The following is a 15354-nucleotide window of genomic DNA, read 5'->3' as shown; positions in this document are numbered from 1 at the left end:
ATGTATATAAGTCTTAAGGCTCAATTATAATATCACGATTATTGTTATTGTAAATTGAATTTTACTCACTATTATTCCGGTTGTGCCAAACAAATATTCAAACTATAAAACATATATTTTAATAAATACTCTGTATAGAACAACTGGGAATTGTAAAATTATCATTATACTTCCAGAAATTATATAAACCATGCTATTATTAAATATTCTTACTATAAGTTCTGTTACTATATGTTTATTTGATGCATTTATACTTGGCCACACATACATTAGTCGAACGTTTGTTTCGTATGATAGATATTAATGTTTGTTTTTATCAAATATTTTATGTAAAGTAAACATAATACAATTATTATTTTATTGTTGTGACTTTAAATTAAAATTTCAAAGATGTTTAAAAACTTCAATTACACAGTGAGCAGACACTTGTATTTCAAGACATCTATTGGAAAGTTACAATTTTGGTAGAATGGTGTGAACATAGTTTTTGTGCATAAATCTGCCGGGTGAAACTTACATCCGATTTAACCATTTCAGATTTTCTTAAAACAATCCATGTCTTTAAAAATAGTATTTTATTTTCAGTGACAATAATTTAACAACAGAACTAGATCGTGCTTACATCATAATATACAATATGTACATTTCTATACCTGCTTAAGTATAATATAATAATGCATAATCTATGTCAATAATAATCGGACTACTATGTATTATTTTCATTACTCCGTCAATCATTAGAGAAAAGTGAGATGGTCGTTTATGAATAATTTCAGTCGCATAACACGTGTATCGTCTTATTATTACTAAAAATCAATATTTTGCTATATATTAGTGACTTTAATTTCCGCATGACTGGAGCATTCCGTCTATTAAATTACAGAAACGTCCTTTAAAATTATCCAACTCTCACTGCGAACCATTGTTATACAATTAGAGCTCGTAAGTTTAAAATTAAAAAATGAATGTCCTAGTTGTAATCATTTTGAATTATTTTTACATTTCAATTATAAAACGTGTTGTAATAAAATATAAATTCAGGAATTCCCGGGATCAGAATATCAAATGACACATCGTATTGTACGACGATCAATTATGTAAATTAATAATTACTATTGCATGCTAATGACTTAACCGAGTTAGACCCATTCACGGTACAAAATTTCAGTAATTAGTAAAATAGTAAAAAAATGGGTATTATTTTTATTTTTAGTTTTGGTGGTATACATAATATGTATAAATGATAATAAATAAAACTACTTAACTGATGTCTGGTTGAAAACGTATACACACTAATGCTGAGGTATTATAATAAAATTATAGAATGGTTTATTTTTAATTTTTAATGTGCCCTTAAAGTATAGTATTATTTATCCCGGTAAGTTATAAAATAAATCTTGTTTTTTAATTTTTAAACTGTAAGAATATTATATCGAAAATCAACACAGAATATTATTTACTCTATAATAATATGATATACCTACACATTAAAGTGGAACCACAGCTGTGAGGGCTGAGGAGCGCAATATGTCGTCAGCAAAAATGTCTACAAGTGGTACTTCATATTTTTTAGATCGTGAGAACGGAGCGATAAATTTATTGATTTTACAATGATGTGTGCTTTTTATTTTTGCTTCTGTCATCGCCTTTTGGAATTGAGGCAATAAAAACGCTTAAGTTTTCAATTTTTAATAAGTATTCTGGTAGGAAAGTGAATTTAGTTGGTCAAAATTAAAAAAATGTTAGTACTTTTCTGAAAAAATGGGTGGGGGAATAGGGAAAAATTAGAATTAATACACAAAATTAGTTTTTAACTAGATCGATTTTACTATTTTGTTGTTATTCAAAAATGAATAATCGTGAATACTTGGGATGTTCATCAAACGTTCATAATATGATTTATTACACAATGTATAATTTTAACTCTTTTTAGACTATTTATAAACATTTTTTTCGATGATTGTTAATTAAAAATGAATAATGATTCTTAATTTATGTCAAAATACAATACATACATTGTATAAAATATAAAATTGTTTTTACTGGAATCAAAAAAAAAGTTAAGCATAACTCCACAAATAATTTTTTTAAGCATCTAAAATTTAAATTTTGACGAAATTGGATATTTACTTGTTAAACAATGGTTTCTCATCAAACAATTTACTTATTTTATTGTATCTAATTCAAAAAAGAACAAATGTAAATAAACTTAAAATATTCATAAATTTGTATTGGTATTATACAGGGTATAATTTTCAAAATATATTGATTAATTGTAAGATATAAATAATATATTTATAAAAGAATTTTAATGAATTTTACTGTCGAATGCAATTAAATAATAATAAATACAGTTAATTTTATGTTTAACATCACATCTTACATTTTACGATGATCCTTAGTCTTGGTAAACTATTGATACTTGATTCATAAGCAACAATGCCGTAATATATCATTATTTGATACGATATAAAATTTAAAATTATATTTTTATTTTAAAACTTAAAATTATTTGAAAAATTTAATTTTGAAAACAAATTTATAAACTCTTTCAAAAAATACTGACTCCAATATAAATGCGAAACCGGTCTAAGTCAAAATGCCGTAAATGATAATTTTCGCTTGCAAGCCAAGAAAAAATGTAGTACCTTCAACATTATTTAAGACATTTGTGCTTAGTCAATTGATATTATAGCGTTTTAGTTATTTAATGTTACCTCCATTATTTTTGTTAGGCAATATTTCAAATTTACGACGTATTCGCCTACACAAGCAGAATTATATTATTTTTTTATTTTTGTCTTATGGTGTTTTAGCTTACAAAGGAGAAATATAACTATAATATACGTCATGTAACATTATTAAAATTAAATTAACTAAACTACACATAATACAGTATTATTTATATTTATATTTATACATCATAATAATTTACCTTCATATCTATACGTGTGGATAAATAACAATTGAAAGTTATGGCCTAATTCTTAATAATAATAAACGTAAAATGACAATAATAAGTCTAAGTACAATATTTAACACGTTATGACATACATGCTTACAAAATTTTATTTCAAAAATAAACATTAATTCAATAATAATTAATACTACTATGTCGGTGATACTGTTACATTGGATCAGCGCCATAAACAATATAATCATATATCCATATGGTTATGAAATTTGTTGCTGTGCGGAATTCACACCAAATAAATTTAAAAAATATAAAAATTTGCCTTCCAATAGCAGTCATTTTAATCTATAATCACATAATATACACGAATTATGTATATTATAAATATAGCCTAGTCGGTTAGCTAAAAGCTTATATTATACAAAGTAGTCTTACTTTGTCAATTCTTACTAATAAATGCTCTCGACCAGGTTCGATCTAAAGTTATAGCTATCTATAGTTTCTAAAGGTCAGTTTTTAAGGTCAAGTTAGCATTACGTTAGTAATATAAGTTTATCCGTCCTGTACGTGTTGGAATTCAAGCGAGATTGAGTGCTTGAGCTAGATTCATCGTGGGATTTGTCTGGGTATGTATGGGCGATACCGAGTAGTGATGAATTAGACGAATATGCAAGGTGGTGGAGGTCGAAATAGAATAAAATGTTACGCAAACGATAATATATATATTATGTTTTACAGGAAATGGCTCGAAGCGACGTTTTTTTTTTCTTTTTCTTTTTTGTAAAATATTTAACAATAGTGAGTATATTATAAAACAACGCCCAGAGCCTAATTTAAAAATTTGGCGCCTCCAGGCAAACAACGTTATTATTATTCATTCCAATCCTAAAAATATCTCTCACTATTATTTCGTTTCCAATGGCCTAGCAGAAAATTCATTTCAATGACATTTTTTCAAGTTTTCGACTCGCTTTATTTTATTTGAAAAATAAAAACATTTAATAGTTTATGATTTACTTTTTTTCTTATTCAAATATTAACAAGATCGTCACAATATTTCTCGATAAAATTATATGAAAAATACTAAATAATATTAATATTTGCATTTTACTTTAAGCCATAGATAACATTTCTAACTACCTCTCCCCGTCGTTAGGCAAACTACTATACACTCTACTTGCATCGCATAGGCGAACAAACTCGTCTGTTCGTTTTAATTCTTAAAAATAAAATAAATTCCACGTGGTTTTTTTAATTCGAAATAATTTTGATTTTGCAGAAGCCAATAGGTGCGCTGGAAAAACGAACTAAATGCTTTTTATGCTGCAAAAGCAATAAAATAGTATTGCAATGCCTACTAGAGAGGTCAGCATACGTATGCGGCGAGGCGCTGAGACTAAAAGCCAACATAAAAAACCAAAATGAAAAGGACATCAGACTTAAAGTCAGATTACTGCAGGTAAAACTTTTTTTTTAAATACCATATCAAATTTATAGTTTACTACACTCATTTATAAAAGTTCAGATTTACTGACTTTTAAAAGCATTGAAGAAATATATTATAGCACTATAACAGACGATTATTGAAATTTGTTTGAAAAATTAAAGACCCGACGTATATTATACTAAATCTATTAAAACAAACAACAATCATATTATTAAATTGTTTGTAATTAATTAATATTGAATAAAATAATAATTTCTGGTATGGCTAAATCAGCTGATAATAATAAACAAACTTAAATACTACATTGTAGTACTAGTAGTACTACCCACGTTTAATAAATTGTCTACCATCAAATTTAAATAAAACTAAAAATTTTCAAGAATTTTAATCCAAAAATTATCGTTATTTAAATTTACATAGGTATTATATTTTACAATATTATCATTATGTTTCAATATAAAACGATTGACGATATAATTTTTAAAAATTGTCTTTAACATACTACACAATATTTTAAACATTGAAATATTATATGCCACGGCTATAGATTGATAATGCTATATTAATCAATATATTATTTTGCTAAAGAATTGCTAACTCATTGTAAATATCTATCTATGTAAGAGACGGAAAAAATTGATTAAAAAAAGTTACAAAACATATTAAACGTAAAAAATACAACTGAATGTATACATGAGGTAAATCGACAATAGTATTATGTGTATAGCAAACTCTATGTATTATAGTTTATATAATATATGTATACCTGACAACGAATTAATTTATTTTTAAATTTTAAATTAGGTTACGCTACGTCTCTTTAAATTGGTTAATATATAAAATACTAAATTAAATTTCAAATACAACTGTATAATATTGACGATCATTCGTAATATATACAACGTTATTTATACCTCCCATTGGACATATAGAATTCGTTCATTATTCACTCAGATTAATCGTTCACAACCTAAATTCATCAAAACGTAAAGGACGTGTCATATTAAGTATTTCCCCAGTGTGTAGGTACCGAATACAATTTAACTAATCCCGGAATCACGACATTATTTGTTTATTTAAATATTCAGCTTACAGCACTTAAATCAATACTAATAATTATTGATCTAACCTACATCGGAACGAAACTTTAAATACGATGTATATACCTTGAGCGAAACGTGGACTAATGTATTGGTTTAACGAAAATGTTTTTTCATCGGAACACTATTTGTGATTTCCGATAATTTAAAAGTTTCGAAATAATATACACATTTAATGAACTGAAAATTTTAACTCGATATTATTTTTAAACGTTTATATATACTTGAATGTTTTTTTTAAGCTAAAAATAATACTGCTTTTAATCGCAAAAACGATGAATTGTGTTTTGTTTACTGTTATCTGATCTAATAATACGCTATAACAACACCTAAAATTATTACCAAATAAATAAAAAGGTACCCTATTTAATATTTATAGATAAAAGATTTTATTAAAATAGTCAAAAATTTGATATATATTTATGAGGAAGACTCCATTAATCTTAATTTAAAACTATTACTATTGTTTAATTAAAATATCTAGATGATATTAATTCATAGAAAATATCGAATAGGCTATCCCCAATTTTCAGCAATGAGTTTTACAATAATTTACAAACTCCTCAATAATCTTAAATATAAAGGCAAATGTAAAGTATAAAATATAAATAATCGAATAACTACTATCAACACATAATTATTATAAATATAAAAATACATTATTGATCATATTATTATTTAAAACATATATGAGTATAAGCTAATAAAATTTCAGTCAAGAATCAATTTTCATTCAAATCTGCTTGACGTTCTCAACTAAAGTAAAATATACAACTTCTATAATAACTATAAGTATAGTCTTTCGTCAAATTATCATGAACAAATTTAACGATTTAATAGTAAAGTAAAAATGTTCAGGTATATATTTTTTAGTGTTCTATAAAAATCTGATTTTGGTTAGGTTACACAGTACACACTAGAACTTGTCCCATTTCACTTAACTTCGGTCGTCTTTTATGGACTATATTACAGTGTATAACAGGGGTCGGCAACCTGCGGCCCGCAAAGCAATTTTTGATGGCCCGCACAAAGGTGGTTAATTTTTGTGTTTTATTTTTGTTCAACAACATTTTTCATATAATTTTCAATATTATATAATTTTTTTTCCTTTATAAATAAAATCTAATCTAACAGTTTTATAATAGCAATACAATTATAAGTATTATATCATAATATGTATTTTTTTTTTTTTTTTTAATGTGGCCCTTGATGAACAATTAAAAAAAAAAAATGGTCCACGTGGTTAAAAAGGTTGCCGACCCCTGCAGATGTATAATATAATATAGCTTCCACTATAATTGGATATCGATAAATATTAAATGCTTTATAATAAGAACATGTTAAGCAGAGTGAGATATTTTACAGTAAATACCCACACTATTTTGAAAATAATTATACAAACTACTCTCGAAATTTTCTACCTGGAAAATGTAAAAGATACGCCTTATTTTGACATTAAATATTATATGATTAATTGGTTTTTAAACTTTTTGTTTCATTAATGATGACAATCTTTATCTTTAATATCATAATCTAAAACAAAATAATTTCTTAAAAAGATATAATTTATAAATATTGACTATAAATCGAACAAGTTTTTATTTTTAAGTAAGCATAATAGATACCTATTTAAATTTTAAATGTGTTTATGTTAAATATAATATTGGATATATTGTGTATCATCGATAACAAATTTAAATATAAAATTGTTTATTGAAAATACCATAGATGCAATTTGAAGATTTTATTAAAAATTAATCTCATAATGTATCCTATTAACAGGTAAATACAAAGTTCATATTTTATATTAATTGATATGTGTAGTAAAAACACATTATCGTATATTTATAAAGTTAAACAATTTTTCATTGGAATTTTACACCAGATCACATTTTTATAAACGTTCAACAAAAAATTAAAAGAGTATTCGATGTATTATTATAATAGGTATTATTTGCATTTCAAGTATGTAATATGAAAAAATACCTGTTTAACGATGTTTATTTTTTAATCTAGTGCTTAAAACTTTTATAGAAAATATAAAAAAAATAGTACCTGCTACGTGGTAAATCCCATCACAATATTTCAAAGTTAGAAAAACATTTTGAATTAATTGTTTAATGAACGGTAATGTAAACTGATCACTCTTAGAAACATTTTTCAAACACAAATTTATTCAAAATGTCTACCTAAAGGTTGAAATAACAATAATAAACATTATTTTTTTTTCAAACTGATTAATCAATAGGTAATTACTTAATTCAATTTGTATAGGTAAATTAAAATTAAATTAAATTCATTTTTGGCATCAACAATATATTATTTTAAAATTTATTTTAATTAGATATTAAATGTTTAATAATTTATTTTTAAAGATTATAAATTAATATAAAAACGCTTGCCCTCGTGAGATAAAACTAATAAAAGACTATTTTTTAATAACTGTTTTTACCAAACAACTTTTGTGGATTTAAGCCCATAAATTCTCCCAATATATATAGGTATAACGTTCGAAGATTTGATGGTTTTTTTTTTTTTTGAAGATTTAAATAAATAAGTATATAATATATATACATTCTATAATTGAAATTAAAACATGCTTTCTAGTTTTATATTTATAACTATTATATCTGTTATTTTTAAATTCAGAAAACATTTTTTAAAGTGTAAATTTTCACTAATTATTTGGTTTACATGCTCAAAACAAAATATCACAAGTAACATAAGTAATATAATATACTCTTTAATACGTTTTAAGCGATAATACTGTATCATTCAAAAATACAAACTTTCGGTAGTATTATATCGTAGAATTTCCATCAAACTTTATTTGACTATTTCGCGTCGCAATAAAAATTGTATTATTCAAAGAGTTTAAATCGCGTCCAACACTTGCTCGAGCTCTTTTATAACATTTATTCTTATATTTAAATACACATAATCTTTTTCAGTGCCGTTGACTGATGATTTATGATGAACTATAGTACATGTATATAATAAATTAATGCAATCCACAAACATTTTACTTGAATAAATATCTAAATGTATAATATCTTCGCAATTAAAGTATGTGAATGTGATTTAAAAAAGTATCATTATGAATAATAAAATAAAACTATAATTTTTGATAGTTAAAGAAACGTTTCTGATCACAGAGTCAGGATTGAGCACGTACTAACGTAGTAACATCTTACAGACAAAAACATAAAATATTAGCAATTTAAATCAATAAAGATTCCTCAGAAATTATAATTCCTTAGGAAATCATTTTATAGGTATAACTTTCATGATATTCTTTTTGTTATTCGCATGGCAATTTACATTTTTCGGTTAGTATGTACAACCATAATAATATAATATACGTACTAATAAAGGACAACCGATAATAATATTTTTCTGACGAATATGTGTGTTTATTTAATGATTAATGATTCTTAAACTATTAATGTTCATATTTTTTTATCATTATTATTATTATTATTATTATGAGCGTGTTACGTTTTAATAAAAACATATACTTTCTATGTATCCTATGTATCCTTCCTATCAGTCACTGCAACGCTTCTCGCATTTATAAACTCAAATCACTGCAGTTGATCAATGTATGTTTAATGATACGATAATTCGGATGTATAACTACTTTACGAACGTTTTCAGTGAACATTTTTTTTTTCAGATTAAAAGTCTTTCTAGGTAACACGTTAAATTGCGATAGAGTATTTTTTAAATCTTTTTTTTTTTTTTAACACAAAAAACAAGCGTTTTGTGTGAAAAAATCCCCCCCCCCACGACCATCGACAAATACGATTTTTCCATTATTAAAAGTATTTAATAATTTATGCGTTAATATTATAGTATTGTATTTGCATTTCAGAACGTACATTATTCGGTGGAACGCGGCATGCTGGGCGTTCAAAATCAAAAAGACGTCCAACACTCGGTGTTGGAGTACATCGGCGAACCGATACACACTGGATGCGAGTCGCAATGGGATTCCGCCGACGGCCTGGTCCTGCCAGTGATGCCACCTACATTGATCGGCAACTGCAGGCTGTTACAAATATATTACCTACTCAAGGTGACGAACGACGGACATCGCGTAGTTGTTGTGACGATTACTATTATTATTATTATTATTATTATTTTCGACCGAATCTCCTCCGAGTTCAAATTTCTATTTATTCGTGTTTGAGGTTTTTTTTTCTTTTTTTTACCACATTGATTTTGCATGATATAGAGGAAATCACTAAGCTAGTAGTATTCGTGAGATTTTCGATTATTTATTTTGCTTTAATACTTATAATGCACGATATACGCCCCTGTAGAAACAATTGAAAACAGTAGATTTTTAAATTACAAAATACCACATTTTACTGAGTGGTTCATTATATTATAAAAGGCTGTAAAAATTATTTATTTTTTTTTTTAAATTTTTGCATAGTTAACACTTTATTCTTAAAAAAAAAAAAAAATAGTCCAATCGCTTTATGACAAATTTATTAGAGAAAATTTTTCTAAATATTTTAATAGACATTAAATTTAATGAATAAGTTTTTACTATTATTATTTATTTTCATATAAATAATAAACATTTTAAGCATTAACGTTATTCAACTTTTGGCGAAATAATCATATATATAGGTACCTGTAACACGATAAATTAAAAAAGTTATAGATTAATAATGGAATATAGGTAACTTTTAAAATAAATACAAGACAAGTTATGGGTGTAAATTATTACGCCTTAATAGTTTATTGACTATTAAAGACACGGGAATATGGCCCTTCCTAATGTGTTATTTTACAGACACTTCGTTCTTACAGGAATTAAATCGTAGAGTTAGTAAAGTTTCTGTGATTGAGTTATTCCGGGGATTCGAGGAACAATATACAGGACAACAATGCAGGTGAATCAATCGGGCTGGAAACCTAAACATTTAAAAATGTGATATAATATTTTTCCTTATACTAAGTGTAGGTAAATTATGTGCAACTAAATTTGACTAATAGTAATTATTGAGTTCATGATTAATATATCGTAATAACATTTTAAAAAACTAATTTTGAACACGTTCAATTTTAGTTTTGTTACGCTTGCTATATAAATACCATACCACAGAACCATAATATAATTACTATAATTAATCCTACTTAAGTATAATATCGACAAAAATTGTTCAATCATAACTATCGTAAAGCTCTTACTATCCACATAGACAACGTGAGTTGTAAATGATAATATTAGAAAAACAAATAAAACCTAGATACTCGACTTAATTAATTTGATGCAATATTACGTTACCATCATATTGAAAAATAGAATGGCTTCTGAAAAATGAAATAACTTTACATTAATGGATAGCTAATTCAAGATAAACTGTATAACACAAACGTACTAGCTTTTTTAATGATTGTGTAATAAAATACTTACTATAATTTCCAGATTCGACAGTATAAAATAATTATATGTCATCGACAAATAAAAGTAAAGTACAATCGATTGATTTATAAGAAAATTATGAAAAAAATCAACAGAAGTACAGTGACAGATGTGCCTGTACATTATTTGTATTTACGTTTTATTTTTTATTTAAAATAGTAATAGTAACTTAAAAAAATTATGTTTTCATTATTATTCGAGTACACTTTCCAGTTGAACAAATTATACATACTCGATTACACAACATTCGATCATATACTATAACAAGTGGTTTAACTTCAGGTTTGAATTCACTACAAAATGTAAATATTTTTGTTCCACAAATTCTACAAAAATTAAGGATGGAAATTTTTCAATTACTTTTATGGTACCTATTAACAGCAATAGTGTGGAAAAATTAATTTAAAATATATTTTTCGGTAATAATCTGAAATTTTAAAGCAATTTTTAAAATCTTTATTACTTACCGTATTGGTACAGTATACCTATCTACCACGGTAGATAAAATAAAATACCAAACTACTAGGTCATAATTAATTAAGTATAATACTGTTACGTTTAATGCATGCGTAGACCTAGAAAATCATTTCTTACGGTGAAATATTGCTCAGTGTGCCTATTTAAATAATATATAATTGTGTATATACTTACTTACAGGTTTGCGTGGATTTGGGAAAGGGAGACGAAGACCTCAACATAACGTTCCCGATAACAATAGCCACTGTGCCATTCAGGATACCAAACTGTAACAAGACTCCTCAAATATTTTACAGTGAGTATACCTACATATATAATATTGATGAATAAAAAATATAAGTTTAATTGACAATAGTTGGTCGTTATAACCCGTGACGTATTGTGCGAGGGATAAAAATTATAAAAAGATACAATTCCCTTCTTGACTATTTTTTTTTTTATATATATATCATTTTAGCTGAAATTTTATTGTTTACTAAATATTAATATTATGTACCTTAACATATAAAAAAACATTGCCGTAAACCTAAAATACATTTTCTTATTTAATATGATCGAAAATTATGTTATACCCAATATATGAAACCAGACCGTCCTAAATAAACCGAGAATTACTATAATAATTATGCGATTTTAATTTTGAATGAAGAGCAAATCGAATGGACTGGCTATGTTGACCATTTGCATAATATTACAAATTAAAGTTGGCGAAATAATTAATGAAATTGAAATTAAAAACAATTAATTACAATTGTTATTATAAATTTATAAATTACAAGATTGTACGAATTATAAATTAACTTTTTTTTTAAACTTATTTTTAATACTTTTCAATTATTAAGCTTTACGCATTATTTAATATTTTCTCTCTCTTGACACAAAATCCGACGTTACGCCACTGGCGTTAATGAGATATTAAGTTCAATATTTAAATTGATTTTATTAATTACTTATAAAAACAAAAAAATCTAAGATTATGCATTATTATTTGATTATTACATATTTTATTATTATAAATTTATTTAATTTAATAATGTTACATAATATTATTAACCATGAATTTCATTCTGAATTCAAAATAAGCAAACAAATTTGATTCTAGACATTATCATTTCAATCAAGACATTGTATTTTTAATACCTACCATACGTCTATATTTACATGGTTTTGTATAAACTATTGTTATACATTATTTTATGTTACTATTTTAAGTGTTTTGTCAAATTACAACATTGCATTTAATGTTTATATGGTTACCTATGTCATAAACCTAAAAAGTTATAACTATTTTAAACTAATGACATAAATAGAGATTCTTTGTAATTTAATTTAGATATAACTTTTAATTGAAACCACTTTGACCAGTTAAGCTTATTATATAAGTACAAAATTAAGAATCATTTTTGCCGCACCAACTAGTTAACAAATACCATTATGAATTTTTTTATTTGACGGAGATCGCACAATCATAACAAGCAATACAATACTGTTTTCATGTCGAAAAATAAATCAATAAAATGTCAAATGGCTGGTTCCAGAATATTTGACGACGGAAAAAACTTTCGGAATAACAAAAACGTCTTGCAGTTTAACCCAATCGAGTAACCCACATAGGTATACCTAATGCACATTAAATATTGTTTGATATTTCAATGACTGTCATAATACTCATGACAGTCATAACACTTATCGGCGCGTTAGGTTAGATATCTATATATGTAATATATAATATATATATAATGTATAATTTGATAACGCGTTATAAAAACATAAAAAAAAAACGGTTACCCTACGTGTTTAACTGTCCAAAAACACATTACGTAGTAGGTATATACGTCATATAGAATAATATGTTATTTTCGTATTACAAGTACCTGTGGGAGAGGGCATTATTCTACCCCAATCGATCGAAATCGGTCAAACATTCCCATCCCCCTCTCAGTTATATTGGAACGCGTTTTTTAATCGGGAAAATGTAGATCTGTGGTTGAGAATAGAATCGCGTGCGCTCAGAATACAAACAATATTTTGTCGTGTATAATAATATATTTGCAATTAACTGTGCACAGGTGTCGCGTGCGATCACGTGGAGGGCGGTAGGTATATCGGTCCTGAGTTTTTGCTGGGCGGTCACGTTTACGACGGGTCGCAGACCGAACAGATCGTCCTGTACCGGCCGGTGTACGTGAGCGTACGTCATCCGAACTGCAATAATTCGACGTCGGTGGCGGCGGAGACTGCGACGACGACGACGACTGGGACAACGACGACGACGACGACGACGACGACCGGGACGATAACGACCGCGTGAACGAATGCAAATTCGACGGCGGCGGATTTACGATTTATTTTATTGTAGTTTATTATTTCTCCGGTCGACAGTAAAAGACGGTAGAACCGTCGCGTGTGCGTTTTCAGGGGGAGACGGGCAGTGCAATTGAATTATTGCGATTTGCAGCATCATCTACAGCATTATTCCTAATGCAATTCGAGGATTAAATTATTATTTATATGTTTAATATTTTAGATTTGAGACACCCTGCACACGTGTAGATGTTTAGTCTGCGCGTGTGCCTACACCTTACTGGTGTATTTCGGTTTTAGCGTACCTCAGTTCGTCGCGGTAAATTGGTTTCGGTGTACCTACCCCACTTCATTAACCAATTCAGCTGAGACGGGAAATCCGCCTGTAGCCCCTGGTATAATAATTTTAAACGTGGTCCAAACTCTTTCTTGTTATCTCTAAAAGAACTAACTCTGAAACTGTCGCCAAAATTGGTCCATAAACTACAAGTATACAAGCATTGTTTTTTGTTGTACGTTTTAGTAACAAACGATCAATTAAATAACATTTTATTTATTTAAAAAAAAAATCCCAAAAGGCTACCATGGGTTTGAATCTATACATATACCTAGTTTAACACACTCACTTGAAAATATTGACTTTATTGTTTTTGATTTACGTAGTTCAGTGATCTAGAAATAATAGTGCAATATTGCAATCAAAATGTATAGTCGTGTAAAGCCTTTTGAAGTTCGAATTTTAAACTAACGACACGCGTGTAGTTACATAACCCTATCGATATTTTAAAAATTCACAATAGTGTTAACAATTATAATGATTGTACGATATAAAGGTATAAATTAGGTAATCGATTTTTTTTTGTTAAATTATATAATTTTTTAAAAATAATACCACAAACTAAAATTATAAAGGCTTATAATAACTAATAACAGTAATAACTGTTAATATTATTTTATGGGCATTCACAAAATTCGGGAAAAAAATGTTTTCAAGTATAACGTTAAATTTTATTAAGAATTTATCTACTTTATTAATATAGGTAATCAAATTATTATATGATTTTACATAAAAAATTATTCACATTACTGCAGCTATAGAAAATTGGGGTGTATAAAATTAATTTTAGAATGCAATTGTTATCTATTTATAGTTCCATCACAGGCATAAATTTACAATTTATTATTTATTTATTATGTATTACCGAGTGTCAAGAATATGACTTACGGGTATATTGTATTAATAAATATTCTCCTGGCCCCTTATGACTCTTTATGTCTAATTTACATTAATGATTGTTTAAATCTGAAGTGGAAAACCCAAAAATAATACCTAGATTTTTGTGTACAGTATTTATCTTTTTTTAATTAAATAACAACAAAGTGTGTTATTGTTGATACAACACGATTGGTCATTTTTACCAGATCGGCATTCAATTTAAGTATTCAAAATGCATACACGTTTAGGAACTTGATACCTATCGACGATTTCCTAAAAAAAAATACTACGTTTGGCTTTGGACATTAAAATGAAAAAGTATTGACCATTTTATTAAGAACTTGAGAAGTATATAAACCATATATGACATAAAAAAATATAATCTACTATAATAGTGCTTTTATTGGCTTAATAAAAACTCATTATTGAGGTTCTTTGCGCAACCACCATTTCGCT

General features: G+C 26.7%; 1 protein-coding gene across 3 annotated transcripts in view; it reads left to right on the top strand.

Annotated features, from left to right (window-relative positions):
- LOC112601243 (arrestin domain-containing protein 3-like) overlaps window positions 1-14527 on the top strand; it is a 79269-nt gene extending 64742 nt beyond the window's left edge. For all 3 annotated transcript variants that reach the window (XM_025348732.1, XM_025348733.1, XM_025348731.1), the window contains exons 6-9: window positions 4194-4373; window positions 9336-9539; window positions 11559-11673; window positions 13448-14527. In XM_025348732.1, the coding sequence (XP_025204517.1) occupies window positions 4194-4373; window positions 9336-9539; window positions 11559-11673; window positions 13448-13689 (741 nt within the window). In that variant the 3' untranslated portion in view covers window positions 13690-14527. The remainder of the gene's footprint in view (window positions 1-4193; window positions 4374-9335; window positions 9540-11558; window positions 11674-13447) is intronic.
- Window positions 14528-15354: the final 827 nt, after the last annotated feature.

The sequence above is a fragment of the Melanaphis sacchari genome, unplaced genomic scaffold (genome assembly GCF_002803265.2).
Source record: "Melanaphis sacchari strain LSU unplaced genomic scaffold, SCAv2.0 Contig76_pilon_pilon, whole genome shotgun sequence".
Classification (NCBI taxonomy): Eukaryota; Metazoa; Arthropoda; class Insecta; order Hemiptera; family Aphididae; genus Melanaphis; species Melanaphis sacchari.
The sequence above is the reverse complement of the archived record's forward strand: the minus strand, read 5'-3'. Positions and strand labels throughout refer to the sequence as shown.